We start from the raw sequence: 19,050 nt of genomic DNA, 5'->3' as shown, positions 1-19,050 counted from the left end.
GAGTACATATATGCGAGGTCTGATTTGCTTATTATGACCTTCTGTCTCTGAAATTCCTACCAGACAATGAAAATTATCACAAGCAAGTGAGTGGACAAGAGCTCACGTTTCCCAGGTAATTTGAAGATCTGTGGGCTGTGAATGTCAGTGGTGACAGCAGGAGACCTCAGATCCAGAGAAAAAGAGAAAGTACTCTATGGAACTCTTTCATCCTTTCATTCAACAGCAATTATCTCTTTAACAGTGTTGTCTATTTATGCTTCCCAAGTTTGTGCATTTCCATTTTCTAATCCCTCAAGTTGAGTAATGTCCAGTGAGTTGACCCAGGTGAAATAACTAAACCTGGGCGTTCCCATATTCATGTGTTTTCCCCTGAGTGGTTAAAGTAGGGTGAGATCCTATGGGTCTTGCACTGGTTTGGCATCAGCATGTTGGTAAATATTGGATTTCAAGGGAAGAAAATAGAACAGTATTCATATTACAAGAGAATATTGAAAAAATACTTCTTGAAAGCAGAATATCTAGTCAGCAACACTTTTTTCTCCAACTCTGAAAAACTGATTTTGAAGTCATATTTGTGCAAATCAAAAGTTTAAAATTAAATGAAATAGAGTCGAAAGTCAAACAAATCTTTAACTTCTTAAAAGCTGTGTTCACTTGGACACAGGCTATCCAGTCAACATAGTGTGTGCAGAAAAGTCTGAACCACTGTCCCAGTATTCTGTGTGTGCTGGGGACCATGACGTTAGCATGTAGGGAAAATTCCGTCTCCTTGTTCAACTGCTGGTTGTGTGCCCAGTGCCCAGAGAACCTGCTGTCTGTCTCCCACCCCATGTCAGCCACCCTCCACTCCACATCAGGAGGAGTTACTTCCCTCCTTAAGGGGCCTGCCCTTTTGCTTTCTGTGACCACTCTCAATGCCTGTCAGCAAAACCAGTCAGATGGCTTGGGGTGAAATCCTCTTAATCTTCTGTCATCCCTTCTCCATCTGACACAGCGTGAACTTGCAAGATGATGAAAAGAAGGTGGTGTTCCAGCAACCCCAAGATGAATGTGTTTCAGTACCTTCAACTCTCCAGGAAGGTTCTGCCTGCAACCAGCCTTACAGTGATGGAAAATTTGCATTTGATGAAGAGAATGTGGCGTCTGCCGTGGACGGAGCCTGTGGTTGCTCTCATGCTGAAGAGGATGAAATTCCAACTGGTCTCCCAGGTAGTCTTCAATATATCTGTTAGTCTACTCTGGGAGAATTAGCCCCCTTTGATAGACCCTGTGCTTCCATACTGAAGCCTGATTTGAACCAGACTCACTGCATTTACAATGAAACATTCTGTGAACGGACTTTGCTCAGTTCCCAGTCACAGTTGTCCCTGTGGGGAACCACTCTACCCAAGGCGGTCCTGCCAGACTCACGTGTCCCTCAGCAGTTGTGGCACAGGAGGTCCCTTTCAGGCTTCCTAACTTTGAATGGACCTCTTATCTCCCATGAAATGCTTGAATTTTCATTTCCGGGTAATGTCCCTGAGTTCCTACCCCTGTCCAAGGCTTTTGGCCGTCTTGTTTATATCTTTGGAGATGCCACTACTTTGGTTCACTTCTGTCAACCCATAGTCTCTCTCTTTTCCTTTGACTTACTTGTTCGAAGTCTTCTGAAACCAGAAATAAGCCACACCGTCATCTTTTGGTATGATTCTCTGAGGTAAGGCAGGGCCCTGGAACTTCCCAACCTGATGAATGGCCACTGTTTTCATCTTTGAGTTTCATTTGACTTGATGGTGTGTGGATTCTACTCCCATTTAATCTTAGTGTATAATCACTTACCCCATTAGGAAACAGCATTTCAGATGAAAAACCCTGAGTATTATAGCAGGCTGAGGATGTACCTTAGCTGTTCCCCAGGAACTGTGAGTAAAAGGATGCATTTAGCTATTTGCACAGACTCAGGACCAGGATACTCTGCGAATGACATATCATATCAAGGAAATTTGTCCAATAGCTCAAGATGGAAACCCAGTGCCGCCTTCTGAGGCTATTTCTAGGGTCTCCTGGATTATTTCTGTCTCAATAGCCTGTTCCCACATGTGAAGATAGGTACAGGTTTGGGCATTTGTGAAGGGAATTTGTCTGATATAACTCTCCTGTTAATTTATTTACAGAAAACCGGAATGATCTCGATGACCTGAAAGGACCAGAGGTGGTTGCCCAGAGGTAATTCTGAATCTCTGTGGGCTCTTTGCACAGTGATGACCTCTGCAGACCTCTGATCCAGGGAAAAACAGGAAGTGCTGAATATACTGTGTTATCAGTTTTGCCCACCACTATTATCCTTTCTCATAGCGTTCTCATTGTGGTACTTCTATTGTTTCCCATTTCTTATTTACTTGTCAAGTTTAAAACCCAAGTGAGTTGACCCAGGGGACCTAAGTCAGAATGGTTTTTTGCATCAATTTTTACCGCAGGGGTGGTTTTAGAGTGAGATGTGTATCTGCTTTCTGTTTGTGTTAGTGTGCTGGCATGTGTGTCACAGTAGTGTCAATGCAATGTGAATGGAAGTGTGAAAGCCACTGTTCTGTGTCCCTGTGTGTGAGGCGGGACTGCTCCATCAGAGGGAATTCAGTCTGTTCATCAGCCTGTCATTTGGCCGGAGCACAGAGCACCTGCTGTTCTTCCTTTCTTCTGCCCTGTCAGCCTCGCTGTGTCTCACACACAGAGTTTTCTCTCTAATGGATCGGACCCTCGGAGTGCTTCACCACGCAAACATTCCATCAGAACCAGATAGGACTGCACAGCTTCTCATCATCTTGTCTTAATCGTCTGCCCTCCCTCCTCCACCAGGTTCAGCAGACAGCTGCCACAGCTGAGAGAGAACGGTGTCCCAGGGGACTCTCTGCATGAATATGCTCTGACTTACTCGGTTCTTCCTAGCCTCTCAGACTCCTTCTGGCCTTATAGGAGTGCTGCTGTCTTCTCACTTGAGGGCGTGGATGTCTCTCATGGCCGGGATGTAACCAGTGAGTATTTTCTTGTGATGGAACTCCACCTGGACGCCCAGGTAGACTGTACGCTCTGTACTCCTCGCTTCTGGGGTGCTGAGATTTGTCCTCCCTGTTGGAAGCTCTGTAGACGGTGATTAGAATCAGACTCTGTGGTAGAGTTTTAAGTACAGACCTCAGGTGAGTCTGGGAGCTGTGCTGTCTTCTTCATTCAGGTGAAGCCTGTGGGCCAGGCCCCAAGTTCGATCATGGATGCAAGGCTGCTGTGACACACTCACTCCCTTGTTTGAGTGCAAGTGTCCGGAGATGACTGTATTTTTTCCTGATTCCCATGAAATGTCTCTTCTTGCCTACATTGCCCCCATTTTCATACCCAAAGTGTCCCTGGAATTTCTGTGCCTTTCTAGGGGTGTTAGCAGCCTTAATTATTTGTTGCTTCCCTGGTGTCACTGCTGTCATCCCCAGTGTTTGTCTCGTCTAAATTGCTTTCTTCGCAAACCAATCATTTGGACACCAGGATGCAAATAGCCCTCCCATCACCTTGCTTGTATGTTTCCATGAAGCAAAGCAGAACCCTGGCATTTTCCCACCCGATGAATGACTGAAGTTTCCGTGGAACAACTAGGATTCATGTGATTCGAGGTTTGTTCATTCCACTCATCATTCTGATAAAGCAGTCAGCATATGGTGAGAAAAGCCTGAGTATTACAATATTCTGCTAGAATGCAGTTGGGCTATTCCCCAGACTCTGTGGGGAAGATGAATCTTTATCTTTTTACTCAGACTTGGAAGAGAATACTGTGGTGAGGATCTACCAGGGCAGGGAGATCTTGCCTGATGGCTCAGGAAAGCAAACCAAGGAGAATCTGAGAGACCCAACTTGAGGCTTCTGGAATATCCTTCTTAAATAGCCTATCATCTCACTGCCGATATTGTTGTCCCCGTGGCAGTATTGGACCGTGGACTATTAATTTACACAGTGAGATCTGCTAAGTGTTTGACTTGTCTGAATTTATCCATAGAAAATCTTGCTGATCTTGAGGACGAGGAAGATCAAGACATCATCTCTTCTAGGTAAGTATGGAGAAACATGGGTCTGACATCAGTGGTGACCTCTGGTCATCTCACATGCAGGGGAATCGGAAAGTGCTGAACGTGCCTGTTTCTTCCATTCAGACAACCACAAATTGTCCCTGTACCAAGGCTGTCTGTTTTCACCCTTTATGAGTCCCTCTCAGTTAGAGTAACTTGCAGTCAGTTGAAGCAGGGCTACTGATCAGCCACAGGATTTCTTTTAGTCCTCTGTTTTCTGCTTTTTATTAAAACCAGCATGCAGTACTTATCTGCCTCTGTCACTCTGGGTTACGACCTTGGCAGGTATTTCATGGCAAGGAAATTAACTTGGAAAAAATACTCATGTCTTATCGCAGTATTAGAAAACTTGGTCTAGCAGACACAAGATGTCTAGGAGTCCATTATGCTGCCAGAGTTAGTGTTCATTTGGATGAAGCATGTAAATTTCAAAAAAAAAAATGTATGCTGTATTTGAAATTACCCTGATGTTCTGAGGACTTGTGTGACATGACTATGTGTCCTGGGGGGGCCCGTCTCCTTCCTCTCGAACTCATTTCTTCTCTGTGCTCAGAGCATCTGATGCTCACTCTCCCTCACTCGCTCTCCCTTTCCTTTTGCAAGTGCCTTCAGGCCCCAGATTGGGTTGTTGCCGTGGGGTATTTTTATACATCCCTTTAAGGGGACTCCCCATTTGTTTTTTGCAACTTGTCCCTTACCCCTCCCATCAAAACCAGCTATGGCTCCAGGTTGACTAATCCCTCTTGTTCAACCATCTGCCCTCCCAACCCCACAAATCTCAGCGTGGAGCAGCTGGTGGGAGAAGAGATTGAAGTCCAGCCGGGCTCACTGGATGAATGTTATCTGGCTGCTTCTACTGGCCATCATCTGGCAGGCTCCTGTCATCCTTATAGAAGTGCCTCCTTCCCAACAGAGAGTAGAGAAGTTTTCTTGACTCTCAATGTAAACGGTGAGTACTCCCAGACAGGTTCTTAGGCTCAGGTTGATTAGAACTATGTTCTCAGTTTTAATTTTTAGAAGGCATCACGAGCCTTTGCATTCTTCTTGCCCCAGACTGCCCTCTGTCACCTGACCTCATCTCATCAGCACAGGCTTGTGGTATCAAATCAGACCAGAGAGGGACAGGGGAGGGATAAGGGCAGAATCTCAGCTACCGCTGTCTCACCTGCAGGAATTTGTGTAACAGAGCTCTTTTTATCAAGAGAAGAATCCTTATATTCGTGAAATTTTGTTGCTAATTTTGTTTCTTGAGGAGTTTCTGGCAAGGCCTCTGGCGTTGCATTCATGATTGCAGTCTGCTCCATATTTGTAATGCATGTTCTATTGTTCCCCAGCTCCGGCCTCTTGCCTGTGGGCTGCCTACCTCCCTCTGAAGCATTTAGATACTAGATCCTGAACGTAAAATCTGCCTATGTCCTGTAATTTCCATGAAGCCAAATAGCAGTCTCTGTTTTTCCATCGTCTAGAAACACCCTTGTGTCTCATCCTTTGTGCAGCAACAAGGAGTCTTCCATGTATGGGTTATAGTTTCAGTGTTTTATGTGATCTCAGTGGAATATTCTCATGGAAACTATCGATAACCTGTGTGTCTGATAGTGGCATGGACCTACTTATGAGCCAGGTCCCCTTGGGTGGCAGTTCATAGGGTGTGGAGATTAAAACCTAGTATGAAATCCTTCTTGGGCTATTTTTTCTTGAGTTTTTCTTTAGCAGAAGCATTTCATTGTTAGGAATTTGATTCATAAGATCATCTTGATAAACCAGAAGAAATTCCATTATGTATCAGACTCTATCTAACTTCTTTTAAAACGATGTTTGGCATATAAATGTTGTCCGTCTGTCAGCTGCTGCCTTTTCACATTGGTAGCAGTTTCTTTATTTCCCATTCTTCCCTGAGGATCAGAGAAGCAAAGGCGTTCTGAGGATCACAGTAGTTCACAAACCTGGAAGGGAACACCTGTTTGTGTGCTGTGCTGTTTCCTAGGCGAGCTCCAAGTGCACTGTAAGCCCTTCAGCCCTCCAGACGCCCTCTCAGGTAGTGTGGTGTCTCACAGTGGAGCCCAGGGCACTGAGGCTCAGCGGGTCCCTTCACTTGCCCCAGACACTTGGTCACTGGCAGGTGGGACACTGGCCTCTCCAGGGCCTGACTCCCTGGCTCAGGCTGTGGCCTCTCCTCTCAGCAGTCGGAGCATCAGTGACTGAGAGAAGACGGTGCCCACCTTTTCCTCTTTGCCCTGAACCACATGTTTTGCAACTATCTTCATCTTCAGCAGAAAGTTGCCAGAGGGCTGCGGACCACCCCTGTGGTCCCTCACTCAGATCTGCCAGCTCCAGATGCCTCTGTGCACTCTGTCCCAAGAGCAGAGCCAGCGGCTCCTCCAGCCAGGGGCTCTCTCTGGAGAATCAGCCAGGATGAGCGTTCACGCCTCTCCCCATCTCCTGCCCTCAGGTCACCTGCTATCACGACAGGTCCAGGTAGACCTTGAATTTGGCTGTGCTGAAGCCATTAAAACTGTGGAGCTCTTTCTCAGAAACACTGACAGCCGGGGGTGGGTTCCTGTGAAGAGGATGAGTGAGGCTCAGCCATGTGTCTCAGATATGTTTCTGAGATGGTCTGAGTGTGTGATTTGGCCCAGTCGTGGGAGTTCCTTGTTCACAGTGGGCCAGGAAAGGCCAAATCCCCACAGATGGATTGAAATGAATGAATAGAATATCTAAACTCTACAGGGGTCCATCCTGTGTCCTGATTCTCATGATAACCTGAGGACAGTGTGGATAGCTGTTATGCAGCCATGTGGGTACAGGTAGTCAGGTCTACCCCATCCTCTCTGTACAAGGAGAAACCCTGCAGAAACCAAACACTTGATTTTTAAATTACAACTTGATCTTCCATTGGAGGCTTCTCCCCACACTAACAATATTGGGCAGTGTTGTTGATGTTTGATACAATGTTTGGTTATTTTATATTCTGTCACTGCAAAGAATATTCAAAGCATTGGTTTAATAAAACCCATTCTCAAGGAAAGACAAATAAAGTTAGATGATGAAATTACACAATGATAATTAAAAACAATCCTAGCCATTGATTCAAAATAACATTGGAGAATAACGGGATACATAGTTTTGAGAGTTCTTTCAACCACCAAATATTGTACAGGGATTTTCCCTTCAGCCCAATGTGAATTATCATCAAATCTGATTAAGTGTCCTAAAATATGATGATTAACGATTAATGAACTTCGCTTGGTGGAAATATGAAGGGTACATCAGACTGAGAGAAGTGCTTTTGGCAAAAGCCCTGGAAGCTCACAGAGGCTCCTGGTACAGGGCTGGGGTCAGAAAGGGGCCAGCCTGAGTCCTAGGAAGATTTGCAGAGGGAGCTGTGGGAAGTGACATGCAGAAGAAAGAGGGACTAGAGACAAGAGCACTGGAAAGGCGAGTGAGGAGGCAGATTTGTGTAGCAGGGAAGGGAGGATGAATTTCCATAAACTGAGGAGCACGTGATGAAACAGGATTGGGGGTGATAAGACAGGTGACCTTTGAGAGTGTGGAGAGGACTGAATCAGAGAAAGCAGTTAGAAGGAGGTTGGATGAATCTTTGATGAGAGTCAGACACAGATGCTCTCTGGAAGACGAAGAGATGACAGACACATGAGAGACAGTTAAAGAAACAAACCTTGTGAGGGTGCGGTTGCACAAGAGGGAGGTGAGAGGAGAGCAGGCCCTGGCGGCTGTGACCTCACATGAGCCTGGCCTGGACCAGAGGAGGGTACTTCATGTCTTTGGTTAGCCCACGTTCCGAGGATATGTACTCATTTCACAGGAGACATATGAGCAGATTTCATTAGGAGCACCGTCCAGGCACCAGAAGAGGGACGCGTATTGAAGGAGTGTACGTACATTATCTCTCTAAAGAGACACAAAGGTGTTTCCAACAAGGTCTCAGCCCTCTCCTCCACTCATACTAGCTGCTATACCATCCATCCCCACTCTGCCCCATGTGGTGATAGATTTTATTCTATATTCACATGTACGGGTGAGCAGAAGGGTAGACAAAATTTCAAGCAAGGAAGTTCACAAGGGTCTGGAATGTACTGTATTTTCTCAGCTAAAATTCTAGTGGTACCTGAAGCCTTCAGGCCAAATGCCTCTCCCTGTTCTTTTATTCCTGTGGGTAGATATCAACAACTCTTTCTCCCACATGCCTAGAAGCTTGTCGAGAACCTTCTCTCTAGGCTACAAGACTAAGGCTAAGAACAGAATAAGAGGCTTGACCTCCTTTGTCACCCAAACCCTCTAGACTCAAGTGGGTGATCTCTCATTTCAAGAAATTACAGCCCAACACCTGCCTTCTCAGCGCCCCAGTCACAGCCATAAATATGACATCTTCACAATGATCTCTGCCTTTGCTGTCTGGGTTATCGGTTGGTTTCACTCTTGGGCTAGGACAGCAGAAATGGGTGTCTGGGAGAGCTTAGCAAGAAAAAGCTTCCATTAGTCCCACTGAGCCCTCTTTACTTTCAGGTGACACCTGGGAGGACTGTCACCAGGGACCTGTGAGTTTCCCAGGGTCAGAGGTGCCAACTTCACAGGCACAGCTTCAGAAAAGCACCCACGTGACCGATTGTCTGCAGTGCCAGCTGGACCAGCATTTCGACTGTGGTGACAGCAAAGCTATGCTGGGTCTTTCCTCCACCAACTGGGGCTTTACCTCCAACACTGACTCTGGAAACCAAGGACCACTCTTTCTAGGTAAGAAAGAAAAGGGGAATACAAAGCTCTGGTCCATGTGCTGGTCATCACAAAGCTGTGGGTGGAGGAGGCAGAGTGCTTTCCCACGCCCGCGGTCAGCCCAGTTGAAACCTGTGACACTCTGACAGAGTGAGGTGATCAAGAGCCTGGGACTTAGGACAGCTCAGCCTCAGGCCCTGGTTCTGCAAATTCCTGCCTGTTTACCTGAGCCGAGTTATTTATCTTCCTAGGTATTTGCCTCTCTCGTGCCTCATGTGAACTCTTGAGAAATTCTATCTCCTTTGCATATTGTTGGGAATCTTAAACAATACAATATCCAGGGCATCTGATTCGCTAAAATTTGTTTGATCCCCACTATGAATATATAATATCTAAGCATTGTGTCTTTCTGGTGCTTTAACACTTACCAAATGATTGCACAATGGTTGCTTCCTTGTGGAAGCATAAACTCTACGGTCTCCACTTTCTCTGGACCCCATCTTCCCTGCTTCCTCAGAGAGTAGCTTGGCCAGTATTTTCCTCTCCTTTCACCGTCTGTCATCAAGGCAATTTACTCCCGTTGGGTGCTCTCAGTTAGCGGGTATCAGCAACATTCCATAGGAGTGTCAACACTGGCCCTGCAACTCAGTCCCATGTTTGCTTTTCACATCCAGTTTCCTTTCCTCAGTTTCCCCTCGTTTTAAAAGAATGCGCTGCCCTCATTCTTGAAGCACACCCGCCAGTCTCTTTCATGACACTCGTTTAATTCATTCTCTCCACTCATCTCCATGTCCGTCTCCTAGTTTTCATCTCCTCCGAGTCCACCTCTGCTCAAATTTCCTTAAAAGAGCTTTCAGACCCTCACATCCATTTCACCTGGGACGTGTTCAGCCTTCCCTCCTTTGCTCTCCACATCCTCCTCTAGAGCCTGGCGCTGCCTGGCGCTCTTCCCTCAGGCCGTGGCCTCGTCTGAGGATGAGGAGAGACCCAGGTCCTCAGGTGGCGCTGAGATGAGAAGGAGCCCCTGTGGCAGCGTGGAGAGTCTCATGGAAAGTGCTCAGGGAGGGCAGGGATGCGGAGCGGGACAAGAGCCACCAGGTCTTGTGTTTATTGTCTTCTCTTCCCTCTTGTCTCTCTTTTTCTTGGGCTCGGCCTCCCACACTCTCAGCCAAGACTGAACTCCACTGGCTCAGTCACTCTGTTTCCTGCTCACCTTCCATGGAGACCTGAACATAAATCCAGGCCTCACAGCAGATTTTGCAGCAAACGGTAGTTTTAATGCCCTTTACGTTCACACCCCGTCACACTGTGACTCCCCCCGGCCCCCACCCCTTATCTCCTAGTTCCTGTCACCAAACGAGCTTCTTCTCATTCTTCTTATTTTTCTATTTTCTTGTCCAAATTCAACTCATCAGGAAGCCAATAGAACGATCCATTCAGTAGCTCAAATCCTTCATTCTTTTATTCCATCACAAACACACTCACTTGTGAGGTTTCTTCCATTTTTATCATATCGTCTATGCCTTATTTAAAGTATGTATAAATATCATAAGTAACCTGTTTACATATATATGAAGTGCATATTGATGCACATTTAAAAGTTTTCCAATTTAGACTTCCCCATTTCTTTTCTCTCATGAGGTTTTCCTTCAGCTTTGACTTTGCTTCATCTCTTCCCTCCCAACAGTACAAACTGCATCCTGTAGGAGTTTCTTGCCTTTGTCTTTTCTACCTAGGAATTTTTTGTTGTCATCCATTTTATTTTTCTTGCTCATTTATGGCCCTGTGGCACACTTAACAATACTGGGAAGTATAAGGAAGATCAGCAAAAAAGAAAATAGAAAAATATCTCCATTGTCTTCACCTACCCATGGGCTTTCAGATGGCCTTTCTTGTTCCTGGACACTTTCTGTACCTGATGTCCTTCTTGGGTGAAGGAGTGAGTCTTTGTAAATCATGAATAACAATGGATCCTGTTGTCTGTGGTTTTATCTTCAGAGCTGGATGCTTCCATCAGAGTGAAGAACCCTCCCAAGCTGGAGGGTGAGGGCTCCACAGCAAGCACTCATGAGCGTCCAGTCTGTAACAAGGTTAAAGGCTTAAGTGTCCTGAAACAGAAGATTATTAGAAGAAAACTGCTGTTTGGCAAGTGGAGACTAGCGTGCAGATTCCCTGGCCTTCAGGCTTAGGGCCGGAGGTAACCCCGTGCGCTCCTTCCTTGTGCTCTTTGTCTGCTGTGGCTGAATCCCCCACTAACGTTTCTCTTCCTCATGTGCTCACTCAGCAGCTGACACTGCCTCTGCGTGGTCTTTCCTCTCTTTTCCATGGGGGCGGCCACCCTGCAGTGCCCTCCGTCTCAGTCTCCTGGTTAGGCTCTGACCACTATGTTTTCCCACTGCTACCGTCCTCATATGCCCTCTGACCTTTCCTATTAGCCACAGGAAGCCCAGATCCATGGTCTTCCTCATCAGAATAGCAACATTTAGGCCACTGAAAACATTGGCCTTAAGTCACACACATTCTTGGCTTCTTCCCTTACTTTCCCTGCCCCTGCCTCCAAGTCCACTGCCTCTTTCTTTCAGGATCACGTCTTAAGGAATCACTCGCACGTGAGTTGGCTTCTGGAGAAATGAACCTAGGACAGCCCTTACCCCTCAGCTTATCCACCCGAATAAGAAATCCCAGACTGAAGGAAAAAGCCTTGATTACTAAAATAAAATAAGAACCTGGGCCATAGGTGGGAGTCTGGACTGGCCTGAGTCATGATTCCCCTCAGCCTCTGATAGGCAGAACTTTGCTAATGTGCAGGGGGCTTCCAGGAACTCCCTGGAGCTGGCATTAGGTGGAGGACAGTAAATGGCTCCCTAAAGGGACATTGGGGAAAAGGAGATACAGAAGCCAGGATTTCAAAATACAGAGAGCATGAGATGGACAGGCACTCAGACCTCTCCAGTTTTACTCACATTATTCCTTCCCCATATTAGTAAAAGCCCAGAGAAATGAACTGAGTTGAAATCTGAGGCCAGGGCATGTAGCACAGCATTGGACTGAATTAACTTTGGGCCACATTTATGAAGACCCAGGGAGATACACAAGAATACAAGATAATCATTGCTTCAGACCATCCAATTGAGAAGGCCCATTATTCATAGGAGACTAACAGAAAGACCAAAAGATCTTTGGGGCCAGTGGAGAGAAATCCATATTGGACTAGAAGGAGAAAAGAAAGAGAGATGTGAAATAGTGCAGGCCTGGTGAGTAGTTCTAAATGGTGCTACTGTAAAATGAACACGGGTTGAGTTTTGAGGTGACATGGATGCCGTATCCCAATCCAAGGAAATTCTGATTTTAAAGTTCTGGAGATGAGGTTTGGATATCAGTATCTTTCAAAGCTCTGCTAATATGCATCAAGGATTAGAAGGACTGTGGATCTGATAGGATATAAGTAACGAATATGGCATGGCCTATGAGTGGTTGCTTCCTAAAAAGCTGAATAACAACAAGTAAGGGAATTTGCATTCTTCTCTCAACAGAAATATTTTGTACAGCCTGGCGAAGAGGATAGAGAATAAAAAAGAGACGTAGATAGCTAAGTTAGAGTGATAGATAATCACTCTGGATTCAGTGTCTCACAATTTTCATGGTACAAGATACAATAAAACAAACAAACAAAAATACATAGACCCCAAAGTATAAAATCGACCCTCCCCTTGCCACAAGAATAAAATTCAGTATTTCCTTTTCTACTGTTAAAATGCAACTTGCAGTTAGCTATTCACTAAACATGTTCGCAGACTACTAACTGGCTCAGAACAGCAGATGCAACAAATTTTTTTTTTCATCGAATATAGTCTTTATGCCAAAACCCCATAATGAATGTTAGGCCTTATCCTGCCATATTTGTCCTTTTACATCCCCTTCTCTCAGTTCAGTTCAGTTGCTCCGTTGTGTCCAAACTTTGCGACCCCATGGACTGCAGCACGCCGGGCTTCTCTGTTCATCACCAACTCCCAGAGCTTGCTCTCATTCATGTCCATGAGTCGGTGATGCCATCCAACCATCTCATCCTCTTTTGTCCCCTTCTCCTCCTGCCCTCAATCTTTCCCAGCATCAAGGTCTTTTCTGAGGAGTCAGTTCTTCACATCAGGTGGCCAAAGTATTGGAGTTTCTGCTTCAGCATCAGTCCTTCCAATGAAAATTCAGGACTGATTTCCTTTCGGATGGACTGGTTGGATCTCCTTGCATCCCAAGGGACTCAAGAGTCTTCTCTAATCCCACAGTCCAAAAGCATCAATTCTTTGGCACTCAGCTTTCTTTATGGTCCAACTCTCACATCCATACATGACTACTGGAAAAACCATAACTGACTAGATGGGCCTTTTTTGGCAAGTCACGTCTCTGCTTTTTAATATGCTATCTCAGTTTATCATAACTTTTCTTCCAAGGAGTAAGCGTCTTTTAATTTCATGGCTGCTGTCACCATCTGCAGTGATTTTGGAGCCCAGAAAAATAAAGTCAGCCACTGTTTCCCCATCTATTTGCCATGAAGTGATGGGACCAGATGCCGTGATCTTCGTTCTTTTGAATGCCTAGTTTTAAGCTACCCTTTTCCGTCTTCCTTCACTTTCATCAAGAGGCTCATTAGTTCCTCTTTGCTTTCTGCTGTAAGGGTGGTGTCATCTGCATATCTCAGCTTATTGATATTTCTCTTGGCAATCTTGATTCCAGCTGTGCTTCATCCAGCCCAGCATTTCGCATCATGTACTGTGGATAAAAGTTAAAGAATCAAGGTGACAGTATAAAGGCTTGACATACTCCTTTCTCAATTTGGAACCAGACCGTGTTCCATGTCCGGTTCTAATGCTGCTTCTTGATCTGCATACAGGTTTTTCATGAGGCAGGTAAGGTGGTCTGTTATTTCCATCTCTTTAAGAATTTTCGATAGTTTGTTGTGATCCAAACAGTCAAAGGCTTTGGCCTAGTCAAGAAAGCAGAAGTAGATGTTCTTCTGGATTTTTTTCTATACAGTAGCTTAAAATACTAGTAGAGAATCTTTCTTTGAGAAAAGTTTGAGAAAAAGCTGATGAGATTTTAGTATAACTACACTGAATGCTCTTTCACTTCAGAGTTTTATTTGTTGAGACGTCAACGATATTCCTAGAAATGCCTTAAAGTAGATTCAGCATGGAATAACCTTCATAACATTTTGGGGATGCAAATGGCTTGAGACAAAGTTACACTCCCTGCTCTCTTTTTGCAAATTTTATTTTGAGTTTCCCCTCTTTCCATTCATCCCTCAGTCTCTTTGGAGCAGGATTTCCCTGGAACGCCTTATTCCTGTTCAGGAGGATGACCAAACAGCCTCTATTAACTGTTGACTCCTCCAGATTGGAGCTTTCCTCTCCTCCTCTCCCTTCCCACAAATATATAGGAAGGGCCTGTGGCTTGGGCTGTCAGTAACAAGTCATGTGGTTTTGGATAGTCCTTAGACCTTTGAAAACATAGCTCTCCTCTGTCAATTATGGAAGTGGACTTGGATCCATTCTGAGGTCCCTATTGGTGCTCACATCCAGGACTCTCCAGGACCCTGCTTCTCCTGAGAAGGCAGGGATGAAGAGGTAGAAGAGGGTGTCTTTCTCAGTTGAGGATCCTCTGCTCCCATAGCTGTCTGTTTCTAACTGTGTATAAGGGATGCTCAGCACGTCCATCCCCGAACATGTGGGAAAGCATACAGATGAAGGGGAATCAAGAGTCCAATGACTGTTGAGGATTGAGTGGCGGGGATCCAGTTAAGACTCTGAAGCAGCTCTGAGCTGAGATATCACCAAGCACAGGTGGGGTGAGGACAGGGTTCCTTAGATGCTGCACCACAGGCTAGATGAAAGTTTAAGGAGGTATTCCTTCTCAATCGTGGATCTCACTTTCCTCTCCAGCCAGCCTGTGGCTCTCCCTTCAGCTCGTCCTGTCAACAGGAGCTCTGTCTGCCCCTGGCCCCAGTCACCATGTGGCCATCCCTTCAGGCTCAGCAGGGCCTAACGAAGACTCACGTTTCTTCTCTCTCTCTCTCTTTCACAGATATCAATTACTTTAGGAACTAAGAAAAGATGTTGTCGATTTGAGAAACCACACTATAAAATTACCTTTTCCATTTGATGAAAAAGAATCTACAACAGCAACTCGATTTCAACCTCAGCAACACTGGAGGGATCCTTTCCTGAGAATGAACATCCCAACCAACAACCACTGTCCACACTCCAAGGGACAGAATTGATGCGAGTAATCCCGGTCATCAGCCTCCGAATGTAATCCTCAGTAAGGTGATCAATGCTTTGATGGACACACAGTTTGGAAAGACCTTAATACTGCTCCTCTAAATAGTCGTCCTCCACACACCAGCATGGGAACAATTGAAAGAAGATAGCATATCAACCCGGTCATTCTTTGCCACCGGATGGACTGTGCTCAAAGCAGACAGCATTTACTGCGCATTGTTCTTGCTGAAAGTGTTTATCCTGTGTTTAATATTGAGGTAGATATCAGATAACTGCAGAATTGAGACCTTTGAACTAGACAGCTGGCCTGTCTTTCTTCAAACGTTCGATGTTTGCACCAAAAAGACAACAAAAAGGAGAAGAGATGTTTTAGGTCCCAAGGGACTAAAAAGATCGTGTTGCTTTATCTCTTTAGTCCTTCGGAACCTCAAACATCTCCTCACCTTCTTGTAGTTGTCTTTGACGGTCGTGACATTGACTTCTTTGCAGAGGACAGGTCAGTTGTCTACTGAAAGGTCTCCATTTTGCAGCTGTCTGATCATTGCCTGATGATTAAATTCCGGTGAACCCTTTTTGCCAAGAACACCATCTAGTGCATGCTGTGTGCTTCCGAGTGCAGCCTGGTTGGAGGCTAAGAGTGTCCACTTTACCTGTCCCCACTATGATTATTTCTGCATTGAACACTGTTATGCAGAGGCTTATAAGATCTGTTCTTGAAAAGACAGGCTTTTGTGTCTGTAATGAGCAATTTGATTAGTGGTATTTGAGGGTGTATCAATATTGTATTCTATGGTGCTCTTTCTGTAAAAATTTTACCACCCTTTATTGATCCCTGATGTGTGACAATTATCATATCTGTGGTATTGCCAGCTTTGTGCTGTGGAAAAGACAATCCCTACCCCTAACATATAATTAAAAATGTTTTTGTGTTTCACTGCAGACTCGTTCTTTTTTAAAGTTCAGGGTTATAATCCATGATTTTCTTGCATTTATTTTTAATTGGAGGATAACTGTTTTCCAGTGTAGTGCTGGTTTTGCCACACCGCAGTGGGAAAAAAACATAAGTGTAACTATGTTCCCTCCTTCTTGAATCTCCTTCCCACCCTTCCCCCATCCACAATCCATTATTAACATGATTTTTATAACATAAATACTCTTGTTTCTCACGTGCGGTGCTGTGCTTAGTTGCCAGTTGTGTCCGACTCTTTGCAACCCCATGGACTGCAGCCCACCAGGCTCCTGTGTCCATGGGGATTCTCCAGGCAAGAATATTGGAGTGGGTTGCCATGCTCTACTTCAGGGGATCTTTCCAACCCAAGGATGGAACCCAGGTGTCACCATTGCAGACGGATTCCACCAGGGAAGCCCAAGAATACTGGAGTGGGTGTCCGATCCCTTCTCCAGGGAATCCTACAAAACCAGGAATCGATCCGGGGTCTCCTGAATCGCAGGCAGATTCTTTATCAGCGGAGCTACCAGGGAAGCCCCTTTGTTTCTCCTGTTCAGTTTGTATCTTAAACTCCTCTCACATCTTTTCATCTATGTTTCCCATTTGTAGTAGATTGTATCTTCTGGGTTTCTTTCTCTGTTAGTTTATTTTTTTTGTGTATGCATATTTGTGTCTGTGTGTCTTTTGCTGGGCATTTTGGAAGGCCTGGATAGCTAGTTAGTGCACTAAAAGTTTTGACACATTAGTCCTTTAGTATTTTGTCACATTTCTAATATTTGAAGCATATGTTTCAAATGTTATCTATCAACTTCAACTTTTTACTACTGTGATGCTGGAGGACATTATTCTGCTTTTTTTTCTGTCTTTACCTATAGTATTATTACCTTATTGTATTATTTCAACCCAATCGAATGTATACCCTTTATATACTATATTTTTCCTACCTTTTTTTGTTAATGTGCTAATTGGTAGGGTAGAGGTAGGAGCTGGAGCAGGGACCCACTGGGTCCTTTCGACCCCCTGGTGGCACAGGATGGCTGTCCCACTCTGGGAGTACTAGCAGCCTCCCTGTAGAAGTTTGAGGGTGTTCCTAGGCTGCCCCCAGAGCAGGGCTCACCACACAGTGGTTTAAATCTACAATCCCATATATTCAATGATGACCAGATGTACATAACTCATAGTTTCCTGTCAATTCTTGATGATCAGAGTTCGTCTTTAAAGATTTCTCATGATGGACTGAGAACTCCTTAAGTTTGACTCCCAGGATTGATCTCCTTTAGAATGGACTGGTTGGATCTCCTTGCAGTCCAAGGGACTCTCAAGAGTCTTCTCCAGCACCACAGTTCAAAAGCATCAATTCTTCAGCGATCAGCTTTCTTCACAGTCCAACTCTCACATGCAAAAATGACCACTGGAAAAACCATAGCCTTGACTAGACGGACCTCTGTTGGCAAAGTAATGTCTCTGCTTTTTAATATACTATCTAGGTTGGTCATAACTTTCCTTCCAAGGAGTAAGCGTCCTTTAATTTCCTGGCTGCAATCAGCATCCGCAGTGATTTTGGAGCCCCCAAAAATAAAGTCTGACACTGTTTCCACTGTTTCCCCACCTATTTCCCATGAAGTAATGGAACCAGGCTTCAGCAATATGTGAACTGTGAACTCCCAGATGTTCAAGCAGGTTTTAGAAAAGGCAGAGGCCCCAGAGATCAAATTGCCAACATCCGCTAGTTCATGGAGAAAGCAAGAGAGTTCCAGAAAAACATCGATTTCTGCTTCATTGACTATGCCAAAGCCTTTGACTATGTGGATCACAATAAACTGTGGAAAATTCTGAAAGAGTTGGGAATACCAGACCACCTGACCTGCCTTGAGAAACCTGTATGCAGGTCAGGAAGCAACAGTCAGAACTGGACATGGAACAACAGACTGGTTCCAAATAGGAAAAGGAGTATGTCAAGGTTGTATATTGTCACCTTGCTTATTTAACTTACATGCAGAGTACATCATGAGGAACGCTGGGCTGGAAGAAGCACAAGCTGGAATCAAGATTGCTGGGAGAAATATCAATAACCTCAGATATGCAGATGACACTACCCTTATGGCAAAAAGTGAAGAGGAACTCAAAAGCCTCTTGATGAAAGTGAAAGAGGAGAGTGAAAAGGTTGGCTTGAAGCTCAACATTCAGAAAACAAAGGTCATGGCATCTGGTCCCATCACTTCATGGGAAATCAATGGAAAAACAGTGGAAACAGTGTCAGACTTAATTTTTTTGGGCTCCAAAATCACTGCAGATGCTGATTGCAGCCATGAAATTAAAGGACGCTTACTCCTTGGAAGGAAAGTTATGACCAACCCAGATAGTATATTAAAAAGCAGAGACATGACTTTGCCAACAAAGGTCTGTCTAGCCAAGGCTATGGTTTTTCCCATGGTCATGTTTGGTTGTGAGATTTGGACTGTGAAGAAAGCTGATCCCCGAAGAACTGATGCTTTTGAACTGTGGTGCTGGAGAAGACTCTTGAGAGTCCCTTGGACTGCAAGGAGATCCAGCCAGTCCATTCTAAAGGAGATCAATCCTGGGTATTCATTGGAAGGAATGATGCTGAAGCTGAAACTCCAATACTTTGGCCACCTCATGTGACAAGCTGACTCACTGGAAAAAACTCTGATGCTGGGAAAGGTTGGGGGCGGGAAGAAAAGGGGACGACAGAGAATGAGATGGCTGGATGGCATCACCGACTCTGTGGACATGAGTCTGAGTGAACTCCGGGAGTTGATGAGGGACAGGGAGGCCTGGTATGCTGTGATTCATGGGGTCGCGGAGAGTCGGACACGACTGAGCGACTGAACTGAACTGAACAGATGCCATGATCTTTGTTTTCTGAATGTTGAGCTTCAAGTCAACCTTTTCACTCTCCTCTCACTTTCATCAGGAGGCTTTTGAGTTCCTCTTCACTTTCTGCCATAAGGGTGGTGTCATCTGCATATCTGAGGTTATTGATATTTCTCCC

General features: G+C 45.1%; 1 protein-coding gene across 17 annotated transcripts in view; it reads left to right on the top strand.

Moving 5' to 3' along the window:
* LOC129535564 (NBPF family member NBPF4-like) overlaps positions 1 to 16,022 on the top strand; it is a 203,223-nt gene extending 187,201 nt beyond the window's left edge. For 16 of the 17 annotated variants that reach the window (XM_088835687.1, XM_088835685.1, XM_088835689.1 and 13 more), the window contains 9 exons: positions 64 to 115; positions 998 to 1,212; positions 2,157 to 2,208; positions 2,836 to 3,011; positions 4,016 to 4,067; positions 4,868 to 5,034; positions 8,610 to 8,837; positions 10,815 to 11,013; positions 14,892 to 16,022. In XM_088835687.1, the coding sequence (XP_088691813.1) occupies positions 64 to 115; positions 998 to 1,212; positions 2,157 to 2,208; positions 2,836 to 3,011; positions 4,016 to 4,067; positions 4,868 to 5,034; positions 8,610 to 8,837; positions 10,815 to 11,005 (1,133 nt within the window). In that variant the 3' untranslated portion in view covers positions 11,006 to 11,013; positions 14,892 to 16,022. Of the gene's footprint in view, positions 1 to 63; positions 116 to 997; positions 1,213 to 2,156; positions 2,209 to 2,835; positions 3,012 to 4,015; positions 4,068 to 4,867; positions 5,035 to 5,988; positions 6,431 to 8,609; positions 8,838 to 10,814; positions 11,014 to 14,891 lie in introns of those variants that run through there. The other variant, XM_088835690.1, reaches the window with a different exon arrangement.
* Positions 16,023 to 19,050: the final 3,028 nt, after the last annotated feature.

The sequence above is a fragment of the Moschus berezovskii genome, chromosome 4, assembly GCF_049115385.1.
Source record: "Moschus berezovskii isolate FMDL1 chromosome 4, NW_MosBer_1.0, whole genome shotgun sequence".
NCBI classification, from domain to species: Eukaryota; Metazoa; Chordata; class Mammalia; order Artiodactyla; family Moschidae; genus Moschus; species Moschus berezovskii.
The sequence above is the reverse complement of the archived record's forward strand: the minus strand, read 5'-3'. Positions and strand labels throughout refer to the sequence as shown.